Source organism: Falco biarmicus, chromosome 2 (genome assembly GCF_023638135.1).
Source record: "Falco biarmicus isolate bFalBia1 chromosome 2, bFalBia1.pri, whole genome shotgun sequence".
Classification (NCBI taxonomy): Eukaryota; Metazoa; Chordata; class Aves; order Falconiformes; family Falconidae; genus Falco; species Falco biarmicus.
In genome coordinates, this window is record NC_079289.1 from 96,569,586 (window position 1) to 96,592,726 (window position 23,141).

General features: G+C 43.4%; 2 protein-coding genes across 4 annotated transcripts in view; both read right to left on the bottom strand.

Annotated features, from left to right (window-relative positions):
• Positions 1–18: 18 nt before the first annotated feature.
• Positions 19–663, bottom strand: CLDN34 (claudin 34). Its single transcript, XM_056327192.1, has one exon. The coding sequence runs from the start codon at positions 661–663 to the stop codon at positions 19–21; it is 645 nt and encodes a 214-aa protein (XP_056183167.1).
• Positions 664–19,285: 18,622 nt separating this feature from the next.
• Positions 19,286–23,141, bottom strand: part of SHROOM2 (shroom family member 2) — a 128,068-nt gene continuing 124,212 nt past the window's right edge. For all 3 annotated transcript variants that reach the window (XM_056328353.1, XM_056328352.1, XM_056328354.1), the window contains one exon: positions 19,286–22,128. In XM_056328353.1, the coding sequence (XP_056184328.1) occupies positions 21,862–22,128 (267 nt within the window). In that variant the 3' untranslated portion in view covers positions 19,286–21,861. The remainder of the gene's footprint in view (positions 22,129–23,141) is intronic.

The window sequence follows — 23,141 nt, forward strand, 5'->3', positions numbered from 1 at the left end:
AGGGAAGGATTTATCCTGTCAGGATTTCATGATGGTGTTTGCGGTTACTGGGAATCTGTATGAAAGAGAAAAAGTCCCACTTAGCAGCAGGAGGATGACAGCTACAATCCCGACAGGAACAGCAGCACCAGCTTCCTGTGCCACTGGGCTGGAGGGCATGTAGTAAGAAGGAGGAAAAGCGATGCTCTGGTTGTGCATTACAGAATAGAAATTCCAGCTCACGGGAATCAGGACACAGAGACCAGCGAACATGTAGAAGAAGCCACCCACTAGGAAGAAAGGGGTAATGAGAGTTTTGTGAGTGATTCCCATATAAACATTTCTCAGAGCAAATATTGTGGCGGTCAGTCCCAGCAAGCCCATGAACATGGCAATCATCAGGAGACCCTGAGCAGCATAAATTTCATGGGGGATGGAGGTGTCGTAGTCACTGAATTTATGGCAGAACTGTTCTCTGTAGCCAGATGAGATGTGAAGGTAACTGATGAAGCAGACCTTCCAAATCCCCACCCAGGCGATGCCAGAGGAGATGATGGTGGTGTTGTCCACGTGCCACACTCTCCATTCCACAATTCCCATTGAAACCGTGCACAGGATCCAGCCTACCGTACCCAGAACGAAGGCGGCTAGCTGGAGGTGCGAGGTGCTCACCAGGGAGCTCATCCTCTGAAAGTCTACTCTGTTGCAGACACGGTTGTCATGTGAGGAGAGAGGCACTGGAAAGAAACAGTATAAAGTCACAAAGCCAATTATAGTTGGGGTGAACAGGTCAACCTGCTGGTGAAAAAGAAAAAGCAGGAGAGAATACATGTACAGAGGGAGGGTTAGGTAGTTGCCTTTCCTCAACTGTAATGATTTGTTGAAGTTTAATGTCCACAGACAAGTAACGTTTAGGTTTTAATTCTCTATATGTCGTTGTATCACAAGGAGAAGAAAGAGTCTCTGATTAGCTCCCATTACATTCTCCTTTTTACATTCAGAAAAGGAAAAATGACATCTTTTCCCAAGTTAGTTTCTTCCTTGGTAATTAAACATTGTTATGGTTCAAAGATCCTTATACATGTTACGTATAACCGATCAGGAGCCCTAGGGTTACTGGCTAGTGGAAACTAAATCTAACACAATCCTCAGGATCCTGACTGTTGCAAAAGACCTTACACAGCAGCCGCAGGAGCCGCACTCCTCTCTTCTGGCAGCTGCGGTTTGGGCGCAGCAGCCCATCCTGAACAGGTGCTGGGTTTGTGCTGCCCTTACCCAGAGCTGCTGGGACCAGCGTCAGGCAGAACACGCCATCGTTCAGAGGCGTGAGCAAATCCAGGCCACGAAGTATAATAACAACCACTGAACTTCTGCCATTTTTAGATTGTTTAATCGTGAGTGCATTAGCAGAAACACTTGAATTAATCAGAAGTGCAATGCTCTGTGCTGGGGCTGGAACCTGGATGGGATGCCATTGCTTTCCCACCCTCAGACTTTATAACCAAGACTTCTTCAGTGTTTTCCCTTTGCAAATCACTTGTTCATAACCTGTCCAGCTTCTGCAGTTCAAATCATCCTGATGCTGTGGTGGAAAACATTTTAGTCATTTAGCCTAGCAAAAGATTTTAGGTTTTCTTGCTGACTGTACATTCTGAGTGCAAATTAGGGTTTTATTCTAACAATAATAAAAACCCCCTGTTGATCTCCCATGTCTTTTGTACAATCTTCTGAACAATTATAGTAATGATCTGTGATCAGAGAAGATGTGGTCTTGAATTTATTATGTAGATCTGAAAGTGTCTAGCAATCTTTATATTTTATAGCTTGTCTGAAATACCTTTTTTCCTGCTCCCATTGCATTCAAGACTGAAGAAATACTGTACCAAGTTCACTCTAGTAATAAGAAGATAGATCTGCAACTATGTTTTATTACTAAAGCAGTAACTTCTCTCTTTACTTACCTTAAACTAGCAGATTCGGTTGGTGATACAGTCTAGTTGCAAAAATCAGTCTGTGGAAATCTTAAATAAAAAGTATCTTTGTATCAGTATGGCCTTAAGCAAACACTCTCTGTCCATCTTCTCACACCGCTGCCTACTATATGCTCGTTTCAGTCCTGAAGCTGATGCCAGTGGTAAAAGGATGGGACAGAGTGGTTTTTGACACCAGCTAAACACAGTAACATCTGCAGTTTTATCATTTTGGCACTTCAGAATTCATTTATGTATCTCCGATAGGACTGATTTCCTGTGGGGTGTATTAGTCTCCATTGTTGCAAATGTACATTTCATCCTTTCCTGCATGGAGGAAATTGCTCTGGAATAGCCTCCTATGTTTTTATCTACTTAAAACAAAACTGATTTATAAATGCTTTCTCAATCTGCTACATTATTTACAAAGTGGCTATAAACCCCCCTATCTAATTAATGGCTGTTACCAGCCCTACAGGAGAGCAGCCCCACAGGACAGTACGAATGGTTTTCTTCCTGTCCCAGTTCCACACCGAAACGGTGCCCTTTTGGTACGTGGCTGGTGACAGGACAACGCTAGACAGAAAAGGACATGACCCAAAGGAGCCCTGTGCTGACGTCCTTCTGCTTCTGTTTGAGTCAGCTGAGCCCACAGAGGCCAAACCTGAACCGTATTAAAATCCCCTTTTGTGCAGAACCCAGATTTCTGTAACACTTTTCATATACATCATAAACATTCATTTAAACAACTTGCTGATATCAAGGTCATAAAAGACAGGCGAGCAGCCCAACCCATGGCACCGAGAGCTGTTCAGAGTGTGATGTCAGTGTGTATCTTCATAGACTGAATTTACCCACTTGCCTGCTCACAGAATTAAATGAAATTGTATCTGTGATTACTGAGCCCTCTATCAAACCTTCATGTGCCAAGCTGCTTAGAGTGGTGTCCAGAACTGAATTATAAAATTAAAAAATAAGAGAAGTTCTCTTTTCCCTGTGAAATTCACAAAAAAACCACAGAACAAGCAAACGTGCAGGGTACAAGAATTCGAGGCTTATACAAAATTTCTGAAAACATTGGAGAATAGCCAGCTAACAAAGATGGGCTTTGGATGAGGTACCCAATGTCCAGACACAAAAAAATGCTTAGGTAGGAAATTATTCATTTTGGCTCATTTCTCCACACCCTGGCCACTGGACCTTATTTGGTCTAACCTGGTATCACTGGCTTAGCGAAATATCAAGGTGAGAAAGAAGTACTTTTGAGATCGGTGATGAAATCAAATTGCAGGTCTCATACTTGCCCGGTTTGAAAAATCAGACAGAAGCCTATACTTATGACCTCATGGTATTAAGATTCAGCAAGAAAATAAGGAACAAAACATCAAGGTGAAATAGTTGCAGGAATTTGCTTGCTGGGTGAGAACGTGCCAAAATTAAGCCAAAGGTCTAGTTTGTGGTTCCAGCCCCTATTGCTATGGATATTAATAAACACGCTATGGGTTTTGCGGGTATCGTGGAAGGAGAACAGGTACGTATCGCTTGCGGGAAGCATTGATTTGAGAGGAAGACTTTGGATAAAAACATGTTTAGTCTCGAGTGCGTGACGCAAACCCTGAGCCAGAGCCCTGCCGCGGGTCGCAGCGCCCAGGGGATGGGGACATCGCGCCGCAGGGGTCCTGCCGGGCCAGCAGCCGGGCCACGCCGTGCGCCTGCCAGCGGACAGCGAGCAGCCGGGACCCCCGTTTCCCCCCGGTTCCGCCCCCCCCGCCGCGGGACGCTGCGGGACGCAGCCGCAAAGCCCCGCCGCCCGCCCGCAGCAGTAGGCCGGGATCGGGCTGCAGAGGGCGCCCCCCCGCGGCTGTCACCCGTCTCCGCCGCCGGTTCGCCGTGGGGCCGCGGGGCGGGGGGGGCGCCTGGCAGCGCCGAGCGGCCGGGCCGAGCGCAGCGCCGGGGTCGCCCCCCTCCCCCCGCCCCCCAGCGCGGCCCGCGGTGGCCCCGGGCCCGGCCCCGGGAGGCGACACCGGCGCTGAGCTCGGCCCCGGCACGGCAGCGACATCCCTGCGTGTCTGAGGGACAGGGGGATCCCTGCCGGCGGGATCGGACCCGCCGCTGACCGGCCATTTGCACCGAAAAGCGAAGAAGAGATTTTGTTAATAAAACCGTTCGGCCTCTGTGCAAACGCCCTTTCCGGCCTTCTAAGAGAAAAACGGGAAAGTTCACTCCCTGCATGTTTAGAGCTATATAAAGGGATAAAATACAGTTTACAGCCCAGATCACAGAGCAGGCTATGCTAACGCATACAATATTGGCGTAATCTGTTGGCTGGTTTCATACTGTAGTAATTATATAAATATTCTGAATTAATTTAATTGGTATAGTAAGATTACCTACATGGTCTGAATAATACAATGATGTAACACCGTCGCTACATGAAATTTCCTAAGGCGAATGAACTCATAGACAGTCAGCCACAGGTCCTCTGAATAATTAGTTGGTGTAACTGGCATGTGGTTCTTCATTTGGAAGCTCACCCAGGGCTGCAGATTTCAGCCTTCGATATTTGCATGCCAGCTATTTCACGGGATGGAGGCAGCCTACAAAGGCAATCTTGCCAGAAGGAACAAGCTGGATCTACGCAGTGTTTATGCCAGTGGACAAAAAGCCCAGGAAGCAAGAGAAATGTGTTAATAGGTGGCTATGGTTCCACCTCTCAGTGTCCCATGATTTCATCAACATTTTCATTTAAAATCAATTTGGTCCAATCCAGCAAGCATTCCAGCAGCTTCTGGGGACAGTCTTCGGGAAGTCTAGAAACAATAGCTAAAAGGGAAGGGCTGCTTCTACAGGCACCTCACCTGATAGTCCCTAGCTATCATTTTCTCTCTTAACGCATCTTTTCCTTTCTTGTATTTGGAAGGGCTTTCCTTCACGGATGTACTTCAAACTACATACCCTACCTGAGTAAAAGCAAACTGTGAACTTACTAGCATTCAGTGGGAGTTTGCACAAAGAAGACAGAAGCTAACAGTAGGAGATGATGCACGGTAGTGAGTTCATCCAAATACAGTAACTTGAAGGATTCTTTTGTCTTTATTGCTTATTTTTATTTAAATCAAGCATTGCACAGTGAGCAGCTGTTTGTGAAATGTTGAACCACTGCCCCTATACTTCAGGGAGAGAATGAGACAGGACTTTCCCCCTCTTACGTACAAGAAACATATGAGGATGCCTGGAAGCTGCGTTGACTTTCCTACAGCTGCAAGTTTACTTCTAGGAGGAAAAAATGGAAGCAAGCTATTCTCTCAACTGCCAAGCAGTTTCAGTAGAGGGATTTTTGGGTCATCTGTGCATCAAGGTTACCTTTAGAAAGAATAAAATGAAATGCTGTAGTCAAAGAGGTAAGGTCAGTTCTTTGTGGCCACAGTCCCACCTTCTGATGTTCTGAGCAGCAGGAGCAAACAGAAATGGAGCTATACTTGACATTTTGTCAACAATTCATTTTTTCCAGTAATTGCTGGTGACAAAAGGCTGGGGCTATGATATCAGTTCTCAGAATGGAGGAATTTAAATGGCACCAAATGCATTTCACTTCTGGAATTAATACCAGGTCCTCTGAAAAGCTGTTTTGATTACATTCAGCAGACTATATCCATCAGCTGGGTTTCAGATCTGCTTTCTAAAACTCAACCTGTCTTTAAGCTCCTGAAACAAAGATTTAAAAAAACCTGCGGCAAATACAAGGAAAAAAGCTAGCATACTATCTAATTAGTGCATTTAAATATAATTGGGCCTTTCAGGATACTGGGTCTCAGACTCCCTCATGGGGTGAGGGCCTGTGCTGATGTCCAACTTAAAGGGTGGCATAAGAGAGTGCACCCAACCGTGCAATCACCTGCAAGATTTGTGTTTAAATGCATCATTTCACTGAAAGGTTCAGGGCCAGATGGCACTAGCTTTCAGCACCAGGGAGGGAGTTTGCCATTTAGTATAGGTCCTTTAGAGGTTGGTATGTGCTAGGTAATACACCCCCCAGCAGCAGCAGCTCTTCCCCTCTGGGACCTAAAGCACCAGGTGGAGCTGCATGGGCCAGCCATCAACACCTGGAACATAAGATCTCAGCCACAGAAAGAGGCTGCAGGGAAATGTGAGATGGAGCTGGGGCTAGTCATGTGCATTTGTGGAAGTCTTACATCAACTGCATGATTTTTGACATGATACTCAAAGACTGTACTAATGCTCTAGACCCTTGAGTTCAGATGTGTCTAAAAGAGAACTTTAGAAACACTTTTTATCCTTCTGTCATCACTTTCAGCATAGCTCTGGCTGAAGTGTGGCTTTATCTCTAAGGATATCTTTTTGCTGTGGTCCTGACCACAAGAGTTGCCAGCAGTGGCTGCTAAATCAGTCTATTCCTAGCTTCTTCAAATGCCATTTAAACAAAGATTCTGTGTGGCAATTCTTTTGCTCCTGTTTTCCTAGATACAAACTTAGCTGCATTTATGACCCCTTCCTTGAATACAGTCTCCCTGACATTCATGAAGTCTTGAACCCTGCTGTCTCAAGTTTAGGTTTCAGCTGTCACTAACATACCCATTTTCAATTAGAAAAGACAAACTAGTAAGGCATAGAGTCTTAAAAGTCATTACAGAATTAAATCTCCAGATTTAACACAGTTTATGGCCCCCTTCCTCCCAAATGCCAACATCCAGTGTTACGATCTCTGCTGCTTCCACTTACTGTTTCCAAACAAGCAAAGCAAAGCCATCTTCCCTTCTGTTCCACCCAGTAAGAATACACTGAAATTTAGCTGCGTAAAAGTTCATTGCCTATTTCAGGGAAAGATTATGTTTGATTTGCTTTGATGGTAGGATGAAGAGAAACCAGTAATTTCTATATATTCCTCACCATTTTTTCAGGCCCTAATTTTACATTTCTATGGTTGAGCCCACCTTAAGCTCTTGTTAAATAAGGAAGCGCTGCAGGCTCCTAGGTAGTGAGATGGCAGTAGGCTTGACCCAGGACCCCGATGACACCATATTATCATCATTTCTACAGATTGTTTCACCTGTGCCTTCAGGTGAGCTCCATTTAGAGCCTAAGTAGAGCAGTTTAGGGACGTGCCAGGAATGACAGCTCCCAAAGCCCAAGGCACACTGGCTGTGTTAAGATAAGATCCTCTCAGGAAGCTTCAGAAAGCAGAAGGAAGCCGAAAAGCTTGCCTATTCTGGGTGTCTGGCACAGAGAAGAGTGCTAAGGGGTCAGAAGTGTGACTAAGGCAAACACATCCAGGTCCCAGAGAGCTTACTGAGTACCAGCTGGGGGCATGGGGAGATGTCACCCAGGAGGAGTCACTTTCCACCAAAAGAACAAGAACTAATGCTGGCTAGTCCCTGTGGGAGAAATGAAGAATGCCTGAAGGACCCAGAGCATCATCCTGGAGGTGCTGCATGAGCACCTGGTCAGGAGGAACAAGCATCACCTGCGCCAACTGCATAAGGAGCTGCCTACAGGAGGGGGAACTGGCAAGCACGTGACCTGCGCACAGCAACCTGATGATGAGATTTTCTTCATAGACACCGTGTGGGTGGTTGAAAGGAGAGCTTTCTAGAAGGACAGGAGACAATACTTTTTTTTTTTTTCTTTTTCTTTTTTTTTTTTTTCCTGGTAGGTGATAGCACAGCTACAATAAAATACACTAAAAATGTAACAACAGAAGAGCGAAGTATGACTCTCCCTGCCTGCAGCCTGTCTGCCTGTTGAAAGATGGTTTTGTATTAGGAATTCTACCGCAGCTTGTAACCGCCTTGAAGAAAAAGTTCATGATAAACTCTTCTCTATAAAATAGGCACAAAGTTATTTTTCCCTGCTCATGTAAGCAGGAATTCATTTATTTCCATTTATTTCATGTTTTAAGCAAATATTTTTGCTTTAGATGTTGCCAGGCACTGCATGCATGTTGAAATTAACATTGAAATCCTGCTTTTGTAAAGTTTTATAGCCTAGATGCAGATTTATTGGTCTATACTGAACATGGTTTACTAACCAAATTTTTTGTTCAATCTAAGTTTTGCAGCAGATAGGGAGTTTGAAGAAACCCAACAGCATAGTAATTAAGAAGGTCTCTTTTTAGCAATATCCCTATGATTTAATGCTTGAAAACTTAATTCTTCAATTCCCAGCTGGGAGAACATTCTTTATAGGAAACAAATAAATATTTAAATCTCTCTCCATCTGTTCTCTATCAGCACTTCATAAAATAAGTCATATGAAAAAAAAAAGAGACTTACTTCTGTGAGTCTGAGGGTTGCCTAAGGCTTTGAAGCAGTGTCAGCTGGTTATAGCAAGTTCCAGAAGGGAGGTAGAAAAAAATGCCCGTGCAAATTGTCTGACTTGTTACACTACCAAATAGGTACCTCACAGCTCCTTGTCACTCTCCCACTAAGTCAACAAAGATGTAGGAAGTCAGTTAATCATTAACATATTACAAAAATATAAAAGCTTTACCATATGACATTTTTTCTAATTGCTCTAAAACACTTACTGGAGTATATAGGTAACTCCCAAGGAAAATGCAGTTTTCTGTAAGACACTCTTTCAGAAACTTTGCCTTTGTGATTACATGATTTTCCAGCCTGTGACCACCATGACGCCCCAGCCTGACAGCCTGAAGGACACAGAATTCTCATCAGAAAGAGGATGAAGTGATTTCATCACCCTTTCTTCTTTGTTAGAGTTTTCCTCCTGTATTTATGCAACCCCTCCATATTAGTGCAGCTCTGCAGTGGGAAGAAATACAGGGTGAGAAGGAGGAGGTTTTTGCAAGGAGTAAACTCAAGCTGAACTGCTCTCTTGTTGAGCTGTGGTTGGCAGCACCCATACTTTAGTACAAATAGTACCATGCTTGCTATCTCGGGTGCTTTTTTTTAAAATAAAAAAACAACATGAATTTTTTAATATATTATGTTGTTTACTTTGCTTTGTGGTTTTCCCGTTGTGCTGGTTTTGGCTGGCATAGAGTTAATTTTCTTCACAGTAGCTCCTATGGGGCTATGTTCTGGATTTGTGCTGGAAACAGCATTGATCATACAGGGATGTTCTAGTTACTGCTGAGCGGCGCTTACACAGAGCCAAGGCCTCTTCTGCTCCTCACCCCACCCCACCGAGCAGGCTGGGGGTACACAGGGAGCTGGGAGGGGGTACAGTGGGGACAGCTGACCCCGACTGACCAAAGGGATATTCCATACCGTATGGCATCATGCTCAGCATGTAAAGCTGGGGGAAGAAGAAGGAAGAGGGGGACGGGACATTTGGAGTAACGGCGTTTGTCTTCCCAAGTAACTGTCACACATGATGGAGCCCGGCTTTCCTGGGCATGGCTGAACACCTGCCTGCCGGTGGGAAGCGGTGAATGAATTCCTTGCTTTGCTCTGCTCCTGTATGTGTCTTTTGCTTTACCTGTTAAACTGTCTTTATCTCACCCACCAGTTTTCTCACTTTTATTCTACCGATTCCCTCCCCTACCCTGATGCAGGGGGAGTGAGCGAGCGATTCTGTGGGGCTGAGCTGCTGGCTGGGGTTAAACCACGACACCCATGAATGTAAACAGTGGTTCTTACAAATGGCAAAGGAGTTCCTAACTCTGTTCTGGTTTCTCCTCTTTGAAACCTGGAACAGACCATGCTAAATGTCAAATGATGCACAGGCTCCCACAGTGGGAGGACATTTCCAGGGCTGGCATTGAAAGATGAGGAAGTTTATTTCATGGAAGTATCCTGAAACAGGAAGCCCTCACTGAAAAATTCTTCTCACCTGTAACACGCACCATGGCTGGTCATCGCCACCACTAAAGAAGGCTGTGCCTGCAAAATGGCATTGATCCATATCCTTCAGGTTTCTGCATCACCTTTAATCCAATTCCCCTCCTCTCTTGCTGTATCTTCCAGCTGATGCCTATCCACTGATTTCGTATGCAGGTAGTGCAGCCTGGTAACACAGTCTTTTGCAGCTCACCGGGCTGGATCTCCTCTCTGGCTGGTCACAACTAGATGGTATTAGTTTGTTGCACAGGCAAACTCAACTACTCTGGTTTTGCTGTTGCGTGGCAAAAAGCCAGGACACGTATACACCCCCGTGGGCTTGTTATGTGTTAGACGTGAGTATGGCCTTTTGTCACGGTGATGGGTCTGCTGATTTGGAAGGACAGCATCCTTGGGCAGTAGGAAGCTAGAAGATAGATTCCTTTTCTTGGGTTTAATAACTGTGTGAGACAAAATTTGCAGGCAAACCTATCGCTGATTTTACATATGAAGCTGCTGCATGCAGTCTATTTGACTAACCATGCGATGGAAGCGGCACCCCCTATGCTACTCCCAGAACAACACTTCTTTGCCCCCCAAATTCTGTATCTGACCTATTTCTTTCTCAGACACAAAAAAATCATTGTGATGTTTTAAAGATTAAATTATATAGAAAAATAATAATTTCGATATATTTTTCAACTGCCATCAGTGCAGTGAAATTTAATTCAGTTGCAAATCCACAGTGCTTAGTCTGTGGTAACATAACCAGCAGCATAAGCACCATTACATTGGTGAGAAATACAGTACACAAAAAAGAGAATGGAAGCAAGATAGGAAGCAAATAACAATATTAAGTGTTTTTTCTTCTCAGTATATGATTATGACTTCTATATACATGTTCCTTTTTAGTGTATTAATGTCAAATTATTAGGAAGCAGATGGAAATTAAGTTGGTGACTGCCTTATTTAAAAGAACACATTTTACACATCAAACTTTATTGTTCTTTGCATGCCAATGGTTAATACATTTTCGGGCAGAAAACATTTGCTTTCTTCCTCCTGTGGCCTTGACCCAAAGCGCATTGAAATTGGTGGAATAGTTCTGCTGACTTCAAAGACCTTTAGATCAAGCCTGGTCCCTTCTGTGGTTTACAATTTCATTGTTAAATACCACAGAACAGGAAATATTTGTTTCAAGTTATTTTTCCTTTCATTTGCCACATTAAAAAAACAGCCTGAATTCAAGATGCCGTGCAAGATACATTGCCCCGTGAGTGGTACCAAACCGGCAGCAGACAGAGCCCTTAAACAGCTCAGTGGCTCAGGTACAAGTACTTTCTTGCGTTTTGTTTTGGGAGAAAGTTTCCTTCTCCCAGGAAACACAGCAGTCTCCCTGCACACAGCTTGCCAGTCTGTGATCTCTGAACTGGAGCAGAGTCGTTGCATCCTCACTCTTTGTCGCCGCTTGTCCTCAGCAGATCGTCAGACCAACACCTCTCCAAATACAACACTGAACCTAAGTGTGGGCCTCTGAAACCACAGCTCGAGTCTGAGAAAAATACTTACATAAGCACCCTTTCTACCTGTATACCTTTATGGCCAAACTAAGTTGTCGTTCAAAACCTGGGAAAGTCAGAGATGAGATAAACAAACAACTCTACCAAACTCAACACAACTCCCATCACAACGTGCTTCACAGCCCAGTGGCCCAGCGGCAGCGGACTCTGCCTGTTTCGCTCATGCCTCTTTCAAACAGGGAGCACAAACAGATGGTCAACACAACGTTAAATGACATCAAAAAGCAGGAGATTTAAAAGATGACAATGTGTTTTCTGAGAGTGCACGATAACTTCATTGCAATTGTTGCCCTGCTGTTGAGGCTCATCCCGTAAACAGGCCACTGGACACCTCCATAGTGTGTCCAGTGTACAACTGGATGTACAACTGTTGCAATAATAAACACTCCAAAGCAAGACAGGCTTTTGAAAGGGTTAAAACTCCTTGTACTTCATTGTGGATGCCTTAGGAAGGGGGAAGAAAGCTTCCAAGTGAGGGGCTTGGGAGCCCTCCAAGTGGGTAAGCTCAGTGCTGCTCTGCAGATGGAGGTGGCCAGCAGTGGTGGGATGGACAGGTCACAGCAGGACCCTCCCCTGACACAACCCGGGGCAGGAGAGCTCCTGTCATAGCATGGCAAAGGGCTCAGTTGTTAACCAGCTTGACTTTTGCTTTTAGAGTGGTTAGCCCTCTCTTTGTCCTGCCAGGTCTGGCTAAGGCTGGGAGCGCGTACCAGCCGGGCTGCCTCTAAAGAGAGGCACCTGCTCCGAGCTTGATGCGCTCCACAGGGAAACACTACACATTATCAGGTACTCCATCCCAAACTACATTCACCCTGTTCATAGCTGCCAGCGGGTGCTGCTTGCTTTATGGTTGATCCCATCTTCTGGGAGGTTCGCTGGCTCCAGAGAACGTGGCAATAGTTTTGTTGTGCTACTGCCATTACGTTGTTGCATTTTTCTGGCTTTGATTTCTCTTCTATCCTGTGAAATCCCAAATAAGCATCCAAAATGCTCAGTTGCTACTATCCTCTGTGTTAATTCTGTTTATGATTTTTCCGTTCCCTGTGGGTGAGATTTAAACATGTTTTAGTCTAAAATTTCAGTGGACTCTGACATCAATATGAGGGACGTTTTACATTGTCCCTCCTAGCAAGAGAGGTGGTGTTCAATGTTCAGTTTAGGTGCTAGAAGCTGGAGAGCCTGTACTTCACCCATATCTGAACTTGCTTCCTTCTAAACAATCTTAAACAGCACGAATATCCCTATCAGTGGTCAAATACTTTAGTGCTTCTGCTATCCAAAGTATGTCAGACATCTTTCGTCCACCATCAACACCACCAGTAGCATCCCTGCTAACACACTAACAACTCTTTTTATCCGTAACTTTTCCTGGAATGCCCTTATAACTGAACTAGAAGGCTCGCAGAACCTTCCTATGAAGAAGTTGACCCTTTTTACTATCGGTCAATTAGAAACAAGTGGGAAATGGAAACGCACAAACTACAGCTGCCCAGATGATCTCCAGCGTGGGTGATTCAAACATTTTCTTCAGAGACCAGCAACCATAGATCCTCTGGAATGGGCTCAGTATTAGTTTTTGAAGCACATTTGAGATGAAAATTATAGACTTAATACAAGGGGGATGATTTCACTGTGATCATGACTCAACAAGGGGCTGATTTAAAAACCAAGAAAATTTATCTTTGGCTCAGCAAGAAATCGATGTTTTTTCCTGGAGATGCAGAACATAAAAGCTTGCATGCACAAAATGAAGGGCTGCTAAAATTAGATGCACTCTTGTGGTTTGGGTAGGCTTCTGGTTATTCCCAGAGACCCAAAGTAGGTCACTCGAAGCTTAACAAAGACATTTCCCTCAGACTTGTTGACATTTTAGAGCTAGTGGAAAAGACCACCTGATGGGAGGATGTTATCAACATGTCACACTTGGGTGTGACAGCTGGGTGCAGGCAGTGTTTCTGCACTGCGAGAGCGTGGCAGTGTCACAACGCCAGGCTTTTTTCGCTTCAATGGAGCTGCCTTAGCAGCTTGTTCTTATCAGCTGTTAGAAGCCACAGGAAAATCAAATTCCCATAAATTTTCATTACAGGGAACAAAAGTAAAAGATCAGTAGAAACCTTTAGCGGGTAACATATCCTGGGGTTTTTAAAGCTTTACAAAGCAACTCCCTGCACAAATCACGGGGCACTATTAAAGAACCACTTTAGGAGAAATATGTGAATCACTCATTGCTCATTAGCTGATCGTGGCTATGACCTCGGCTACAAGATCTTCAGGATCTTTACTGACACCCTAAGAGGGTCTCTGTGCCTTTACCCCCCTCCCTGGTTATTGTCACAGCTGAACAATGACTGTGGTCTTTCAGCTGACCAGCGCCTTACTAAAACCGATGCGGTTGGAAATAGATACAAACGTTCTGGCAAGACAGATCACAAATAAAACAGGATTCTACAGAAAGCAAAATCATTTTTTATGAACTACCTTCTCACCACAAGCAGGGCACCAGTGGGGAACAGAAGATGCGGTTCCGTAAAGAGCTCCAGATGGGGCAAATTTCTTAAAGGTGTGAAGGGCAGCTGCTTTTCAAAAGCATTTTATTGCAGCGACTCTCCCTCAGAGGTAAGACAGCTCTACTTTTTATCCTTGAACTAGTCTGTCATTTACCTGGGCACTGGGGCAAAGAGGTGTCAAACTGCCCCTGCCTCCCCTGAAAGCACTCCATAGCCAGCTTACAAATTACAAGGCAGATTTTTAATTACAAATTACAATCATAGGAGATGAAAGGCCATCGACCCTGTGACGATGTGTGCTCCAGCACACACTGGGGACAGTTTCAAAAAACGGAGGCAACCACCTGGAAGGGGCTGATGAAAAAAGATCAGCTTTATGTTGGCCCAGGGAAATGTTTTTATGGACAGCTAAAGTTGTCAGTACAGGCACACTGGTAGGAGAGTCGCCCATATACGACACATTATCTCAGAAAACATGAAGAAAAACAAAGGCAAACTTAGTAACTAATCAAACTAGTCTAAGGAGGAGTTTGTGCCGATTTAAGTAGGTGCATGTGTGGAGAGTAAAGGCAGAAGTCATCCAAGACGTGCTGCCTGGAGCACTCAAGCCCCATTTGCAAGCTGAGGGCTTGCAAACTTCCACCTATTTTCCTGACCTGTCAGTCTACAAAAGCCACGTGTTATAATTACTTCTGCTCTTTTAACACCCTAGTTATAAAACTGTTGGCAATCTAAATATTTACCAAAGTAGTCACACCTTGGTATGTGACCATGTAATGTAAGAACTGCAAACATGAAAGGTGGATTTATAGTGACTGTAAATTTTTCATTCCATTTCCTGACTTCCAGACGTAACGCCCGACCTTTACACCGCGTACTTCCCCTGCTGCTCCTGACAATAGTACTGTACTCCTGGCACCCTTGAACATTCGCACCCAGTTCTTATTTTCATGTGTCTTTTGTGCTCGCTGGCTCTTGATACGGCTTTCTCCGCTAGAGGAGTCTCATTTTGTATGCGATGCTGGGCAGCACGTACATGGCAATCTTGAAATCCCAGTTTTGATCAGGAAGCGCTCTTCGGTTTTGCTGTTAGGAGGTAGTCTCTCTACTCCCTAATAATTTACATGAGTTTTTTCTCATGTTTTCCAGTTTTTCAACACCGTTGCTTTGAATATGGGTATAGAATTAGACAAAGTATTTTACAAAGTTTAGAAAGTTTTCAGCAGTGTTGCATAGCAAGATACTACTTTCCCCGTGTTTCCCTTCCCTTCCAAGGCACCGTTTCAGCCTTTTACCTAGAGCAGAGTTCATATGAGCTGTTGATTCACTGTGACCCCACAGGTTTTGAGAGTCATTGTTTTCTGGTCTATATGCCATCACCCTGTCCGCGTGATCTCCATCACTTACGCCTTGATAAGTTGCTTTGCATGTCACTGTACAAAATAGTAATTTGTTTGAACACACCCAGACTTACGAGCCTTGCTCTGTACAACTTTCCTCTTCATTGTTTGCCACGTATGTGGGAAGCTGTGACCATTACCACTGTGCCCCTTTTGTAATCATCTTCTTATTTGTGTGGTGGAATTGCCCATCGCATAAAAATGCTGCTCTAAATAACTTCACCTTTGCCAAAGCAGAGTGACAACAGAGTTTATTTACCTACTTCTTTTTTTCCCCGTTGCAGTAAGAATAGGAGGAGAAGCTATTTGTTTACTTCTCGAACTATAAATGCATACAAACACACAGAGGGTTTGGAGAACACAGTAACTCAACAGTTTTGTAAGAATCCCTAGATGTCAAATGCCAGAGGCAGCGCTTCTGTGTTCAAATCCAAAGGATTCAGTATGTGCAGTCATTTGACAAACAGACCTGCAATTAATGCTGCGCACCACAACACCTGGGCTTTTACGATGTAACGCTGAGTCAGGGACCCAAGGCATGGGTCAATCCCACTTTTGATTTCAAGGCGTAAAATAGCTTTGTCTTCCTAGAGAATGAGAAGGAGGTGGGGAGGGGAGAGGTATCTGCATTGAACCAAGCTCTTTCAAGTAACCTGATGTCAGCTTGCCTACCGAGGGAATCGCGGCCAATTAGGCTCCTAATTTAGGCCACCAGCTACATACCTGAATGGTAATCCAGATCTAGCACCCCATACACGCTGAAGAGGGAGAGCTGGACTTCAGTACTGGTACTGGGATCAGTGTCTGCACCCAGGCACCTCAGACTAGAAGAACCACAGAGGAAAGGTGCATCTGCAGTTGTACCCTCAACAGCTTCTGGCACTTGGGCTGCCATTAGGCAGCACTTCTGGCTTGGATTCAGAGCCTGATGTTATAACCTGCATCTGGAGGGTATGTGGGGCACTGGGGAAGACTGCGGGCACCCTTCTCCCTGGACTATTTCTGTTTTCTGATTCACTGATTGCCTACCATGAACTACATAAGTAGTCCTAGGAACAGAAACTCAAGATCCTCCAACTCCCTGTTGATACCCACATGCCACGGCTGAACATTTAGGCCTGCTTTGCTTCTGGCTTTCTACCACGCTTTCCTGGCAGCGCATGATGATGCAGCTTAAGTAGGAACCGGATATTGCTCTGCCCTCCACCAAAAGCCTGGTGGTAAAGCAAGTTCTTCACAGGTGGGAGTTACAGAAGCAAAACCCCAGAGAACAAGCCAGGCCAGTCACTCGGTAGGCGTGCGGTGCTCTGCTGTGCAAGATGGAAAACACCCGTATCTCCCAGGCTGGGCAACTTAGCATCTCAGCACGCCTCGCTAGCTGGGCTGGTTAGAGACTTTAGGATGACTAGAGAGAAAAGGATGACTTCTTCCTCAGTGCTGAGGTGCTTGTTAGTGCCAGGAAGCTGTGCCAGTGTCTCCTGAGCCAAGGAATGGGCATTACCGAGTGCATTTAACAGCACGACAGTCTCCTCCTCACATGGCAAGTCCCGAGATTCTCAAATTCTGAGTGCTTCCCCGTAAGCTTAAATTTCAAAGATGCTTTAAGATTTATTTTTTTTTTTACACTACAGTAATTAAAAAAGCCTGCCTTAGCATATGGAGGCAGTATGGCCTTGCCGTACCATGTACGGAGAAAGAGAAAAGCAGGAAATTCACAGCCCTGATGCACTTTACTGCTAGTTTAGTTTTTCCTTCCCTCAGGGCACTGATCCTTCCAGGTTTTCTTAGTTTTCACTTCCTTGAGATCTGTATCACCCCATTATTAATAAAAAGAATTTGACTGCTCCACCCCTTTCAGGTAAGTGTTGGCCACTTCGATTGTAACAGCTTGATTTCCCTTTTTATCTTTGAAGGGACCATACCTGCGTGTGAAATCCGCTGAAGCTGTAGCTCTTGGGAGTGGCTATGAATGCTACTCACAAGACTCATGCTTTTCTATTTAGAAACTGAGACAAATAATCTTATTTTCTATTGCTTACTATTTGTGTGCAATTGCTCATTGTATTTATATTTCTTTGAGGCTGTCAGAAAAGACACAAGCCTAATTTATCAGAAGAGCAGAGTTGGGAAATGAAACAGATGTTGAAACCAAATGCTTGAAACAATCTTCATCAGGAGGATTTTGTTAATTCCTCTCAGGCTTTTGGACTTTACAGCTCTATCAAAACAACATTTTGGTGAAATTCTTGTAACTCTGCATCCACTACCCGGTTTACAGAACGCGCTCTCCCGGAGGAAGCTAGCAAGTGATGCTATCACAAGGAACAGCAGCAAACTAACAACTCTTGGTAAAGCACGTCAGACCACAGCTTTTTCAGAGCTAATACTGCCACCTCTTACGGAAGTTGCTTGGAATGAGTAAGTCTACTTAACATAGCTGCAACTTCGTATGTGCTTGAGAAGAACCTTTCTTTCACTAACTCCATTAAAATATGTGAACATACATCTCAAATGTTGAGTATTGTCACTTGTGACTTGCAGCATGCAGGCTTCATTTAGATACCATTTTGCTGGAGATTTATGTTACTGAAAATAAGTATCGGTATTTATCTGTATTTTTCAACACCTTGTACATTTTCAGCTCCACTATCACAAATCCATTTGCTTTAATGAAAATCTCTCCTGTGTTGCAACAGGCAATCATGAATAGCAAAACAAAGTATTTCAATAAATCTGGATATGTGGTGGGAATCTGGCTGTTCTCCAGTGATACTGTTGTGTTTAAGGTTAACAACTCACACCTAGCAAGCAGGAGACGCACAAATTCCTCATCCTGCTTCATCCCAGAAAAGGCAGCAGAAAGCACGAGTAGTCCAGGTATTGTCAGTATCCCACCCATGGCAGCAGCCGGCACCAGGCAAGGTTTTCAAAAGAAGGAGCAGGCAACAGGTAGTGACAGTTAGTGGGTAAGTTTCTTGTTAACCTTACCAGTTAGCAGTTTATTGCATCCAGCAGAATGAGAGGAAGTGAGAATTCGGTTTATAGCAACAGACTCCGCCAATACTCACACGTTTGGCAGTAGCGGAAGGCACAGGCTAGTCACTAGGCCATCTCCTCCTGCCAAATTTAGGAGACTGCCTCCAAGACAGATATCAAAGAACATAAAAATGAAGCCATTGTGAGGATTTTTAACAAAGCAGAAAACAAAAAAAACCCAAAACCATTTTACTTGTTCTCAGGAAAAACTCCACTGCTTTGACCAAAACATAGCTCAGCCTAAGATAAACAACAGCCTATGTGCCCACGTGGTTACAACCAAGAAAAAGGTCCTAATCGTAGCCCTTATCCTGTGGTCTGAAGTAGCTTGCCACCTTTTCCCAGATAGCTTCTACGATAAAGACCTTCACAGACAAGTAATTTCCAGGATGATTTATCAAGCTATAAAACATTACCTGTGGTCACCTCTACTACCAATTTGTGCACACTTGACAGTGTTTCCCAATAAGGCAGAAGATTCTGCAGTTAATCTGAGAACCCCCACTAAACTGAAACGAAACAGTTTCTGTGGAAGTCTGTTAAGAAACTGAAAGCTCACGGTGATCTGTTCTTGCAAAAAGTCTTGAGAGCCACTAACTTTAGACACTTCCATATGAAGTATCATTCTAAACATGGGATGAAGCCAAAACAGTATTCTTGCCCAAGCAGACAAATCTCCTTCCCTTGCAGACAGTCCGTAAGTAGTGAGAGACTGATTCATTTTATCCACCTCGTAACACATCTTCCCTTCTGCCCTCTCATACCCACACATTTAAAATAATAAACAGACATAAACACACTTCTGGTACTTCCTTGCACTGGGAACTTGAGAATGATCCATTGGCCAACATGTTAAATAACCTGTCAAAAGACGGCAAGCTACTTCAGACCTCAAGGTGACCAGCCCGGCCTTTAAAAAGCTATAGGCACTGTTGATGGGCACCACAAGACGGCTAGCACTGTACAGACAAACAGTAGGCTTTGACAGTTAAAATCGCACAAAAAAACTAACTCTACATTGAAATATACAGTTTATTTTCTCAAAGTCAAGCAATACCATTTATCAGTAGGTAAGTGTGTCAGGCAGGAAAACTGTACATTTTCACTCAGGGCTGCAGGATCCAAACAGTTGGAGAAACACTGTGGAAATCTTTCACTATACAAAGAGATCTAGAATTGAGAACAACATAGGGTGAAGAAACAGCCATCCCCGGGATGTCAAAGGCATAACATTAGCACCATATTTTTTTCAAAAAGCAACAGTATAGCTATTTACAGATTTACATATAACATTGGGAGGCAACCATCTTCAGGTTCCCAGGGTAAGAGATTTCAAGTTTTAAAAAAGGAAAGGAGAGAATGGTGTCTACACAACTGTTCTGTGAAAAGGATAATATATATAGCTTTCACAATATTGCTACCTTTATCAGAAAGATCTAAATCAAAGTACTGTATACAAACACATTGTAATTATATTATTATTCACATTTCACATACACATTTCAGAGTAACCACAATATTTAAAAATTTTAAAATGCCACAGATAAAACAATGCACACTCTTCTCCAAGCTAAAAGACAAGCAAAATTTATTTGGGAATTGTTTAGTTTTGGATTTGTTATGGTTAAGGAGTAAGTTTAAGGACAAAGAGATCACTCGTCCTAGGAACATAGCAGCATATAACTGTGAGATGCCTGAAGACTACAATTCTGATCTAGGAGGAAGAAACTAAGGTCAGCTGTAGGTCTTGTGAAAGGATAGCTCCATTTGACCTCAACTGATATACATCAACATAATTCCATTAAAGATTTGGTCCAGGTATACAAAGTAGTGCACTGTAAGGGGGGCAACAGTCCTTTTTAATGTTTGCACCTGTCTGTAAAGGAACTGGTTCCAGAAGATTCTTGCTCCCCGGTTCCCCAGCTCGCAAGGAATTTGCTAATCAGCACCTCTCTGGTTCTCTCCCCACTGAAGAGAGGATTCAGGTAAGAAGGACAGAACACCTATTGTGAATGCAGCCGCTGCAGGAACAGTGGGAAGAATTTTCTCTCTCTTTCCAACGCTTAACTACATGTATTTTCAACCTGCTTAGCTACAGACTGGCGTTCACATCAGCCTTGAAAATGGCTTCTTGTTGGGCAACCTGTTTGCCTATGGAGAGATAAATGTCTTCCTTAGTACAATGTAAATGGCATATACACAAAGTCATACAAGACTTTCCTTTGCCTGCAAAACTTTATCTTAGGATAGAACTTGACATTTAGGTACTACAGAATTTCCGTAGGTATTTGAGCAAGTTAGTGTAACCTACCGCTGTGCTAAACCAGGAGTTAGCACTGTTTTTTAGAGCTATGGGAAATCATCTGGTATAAGTCAGTGGCAGTATTAAGAGAACACAACCAGTAATCTGATACTGTGAACTAGCATCTTCTCATTCATCATTTTGCAATGGAACAACCAAGCAAACAAACCCCACTTATGTTCACAGTTACCAAGCAGAGTTGCTCCGAGTAATGCACAGTATTTACATGGCAGAAGTGTTTATATTGCATTTGGTAGTCTGAGGAAGTGGAAAGAATGTACAGCATTATGTAGGTCAACTTCAATATAACTTATCTGTCTCTATAAAACCATCACAATGTTGAGCATTCAGAAGAAAAGTAGTACTGTCCTTAGCCTACATTTATTTTCACAAAGTGTAGCAGGTTTGGGGGAAGAAGAATAAAAAACATGCACAAAAAGCACAAGAAAGAGCAAATGAGCCTTCTAAATAATTTAGATAGATGAGAAATGTTTTGAACAAAATCAGCACAGTTCTTCCAGCCTGTTTCTTAAATCAACTTGATGAAGAAAAACACTTGCATTGCAGTAAGAGGATGTATAAATATGTCTTGCAAAATAATTTTTTAAAAATCTTCAGCAAGGTAGCCATTATGTGATTTGCAAGCTGGTTTAAGAAGTGTTTAACTGTGATTTTAAAGTTAATTTCTGCAAGGCGAAAGTGCCATCCTATATACAGTATTACAAAGAAAGTGTCTGATGCCACAGGATCAGAGTGACACTACATTTCAGCAATCTGAATATATTAACTACAAGATGCACAAGATTCCCCTATTTAATGTGTCTTTAAAAAAAATAAAAAGCCACTAAATTTAGAGTTTCTAAATTTGTGTGCATTCATAAATTGCTGTTGGGTTTCCCAGCAGTCTGTACAGCATCTGAACATAAAGAAAGTATACATAAAACCTATTCTAAAAAACATTACTGTTTGCATGCACAACAGCCACAAACTTTCAACTTACTGAGCAGAAATGTTAAAAGTCTATCCTTTTCTGTGGAGCTTTCTGTAAATTAAGCAATGAGAAACAGCTGTAGAGTCCAGCAATAAAAATGTGTTCTAAAAAATTAAATACATCATCCCAAAAAACTGAAAGAGAGCATTATTGCTGTTGTGAGAGCTATTTTTCTCTTGTGCACTTGTTTCTCTACCGTCCACTCAGACAAGCCAAGATACTAATTTGTATACTTGGAAACTCCCTCATCCCTTCCTTCTTTCCCATTTTTCACATCCTTGGTCAAACTCAGTCCTCTTATTTGAGCCGTTCAGGTTGGAGGCTATCAGTCAGACACTTCAGCTGCTCTTCCCCCAGCTTGATCTTGTCCTCCAGCTCGCGCTGCTCAATGATGAGGGCCGACTTCATTTTTACAAAGTGCTCGTAGTCTGCTAAGTTCTCCTCACTTAAGTAGTTTGCCAAAATGTCAAAAACAATGCGCTCTCGACGATCCAGGTTCTCCTTCAGTTCCTTTGCATCTTCGTGTTGCTGGGTCAGCAGCTTCTGCTTCTCTACCAATGTCCGCTTAGGAGAAAAGAAAAACAGTTAAAAATGTGCAGTGTTAGCCAGGCTGGGACAACACCTTCAGTGTTTAAGGGTCAAATCTGTTCTCTCTGCAAAGACAAAGAATTTCCCAAATATTTAGAGAGGTGGAATAAGACTGCTCCTTAAAGTTTATTCTAATAAGTATTTTTGTAGACTACAAAGTCAAGTCTTTTCAAGATGGAAGTAAGAAACAAAGAGACCAGCAAGCTTTAACAGACCGATCTGCCAGAGTCACTCACTCACCCTGTGCTGCCTCTTCTAGAGACAGCACAAAGCTCAGAGCGTGAAACACCTTCAGGCTTGTGCTCTCAGTGTACTTAAAATACACAGCCTAGATTAACTCAGGATTCAAGACAGCTATGGAAGACAAGTCACAGCAATCCCACATTATTGGAAGAAACACAGTTTCATCTTCCTTTGAGCTTACGCCAAGGAAAAAACCCCACTGCAAGTTGCAAGCAGAACTATCTGCTGCAAAGAGATGGAAGTACCCTAGCAGACAAGCCCAAACTCCGGAGTGTGGCTAGATTGCTCCCCAGGGCAGCATTTCAGCTTGTGTGTACAATGAGCAGCAGCGGAAGAATTGGACAGAATTAGATGAACACAAGAGGGCATATATCAACCAGATGGCAGCTCAGTTGTAGAGTTACCCACATAACCTAGGGATGAAATAGCTCTGTTCTTCTATTTGCGATCATTGTCAACAGACGCAAGAACAATCAAATGTTTAGTCCTTCATAACAATTCCTGACATTTAGGTTGTATGGTTTCTTCTTACCAAGCCTACGGTATGACTTTAACATGATCGTGAGTAACCTAACGGTTTCAGGAAAGTAAACACTGCTTCCGTTACGAACTTTACCTGACACCTTAGTACCTCTGCCCCTGTGGAGGTTTAAGGAATACCCAAGAGAAGTGGGATGCAGAATAACTCTTGAATTTGCTTTTACTTCTGCCAAAGACAACTGACACCTGAAAGCCTGTTTTGAAGG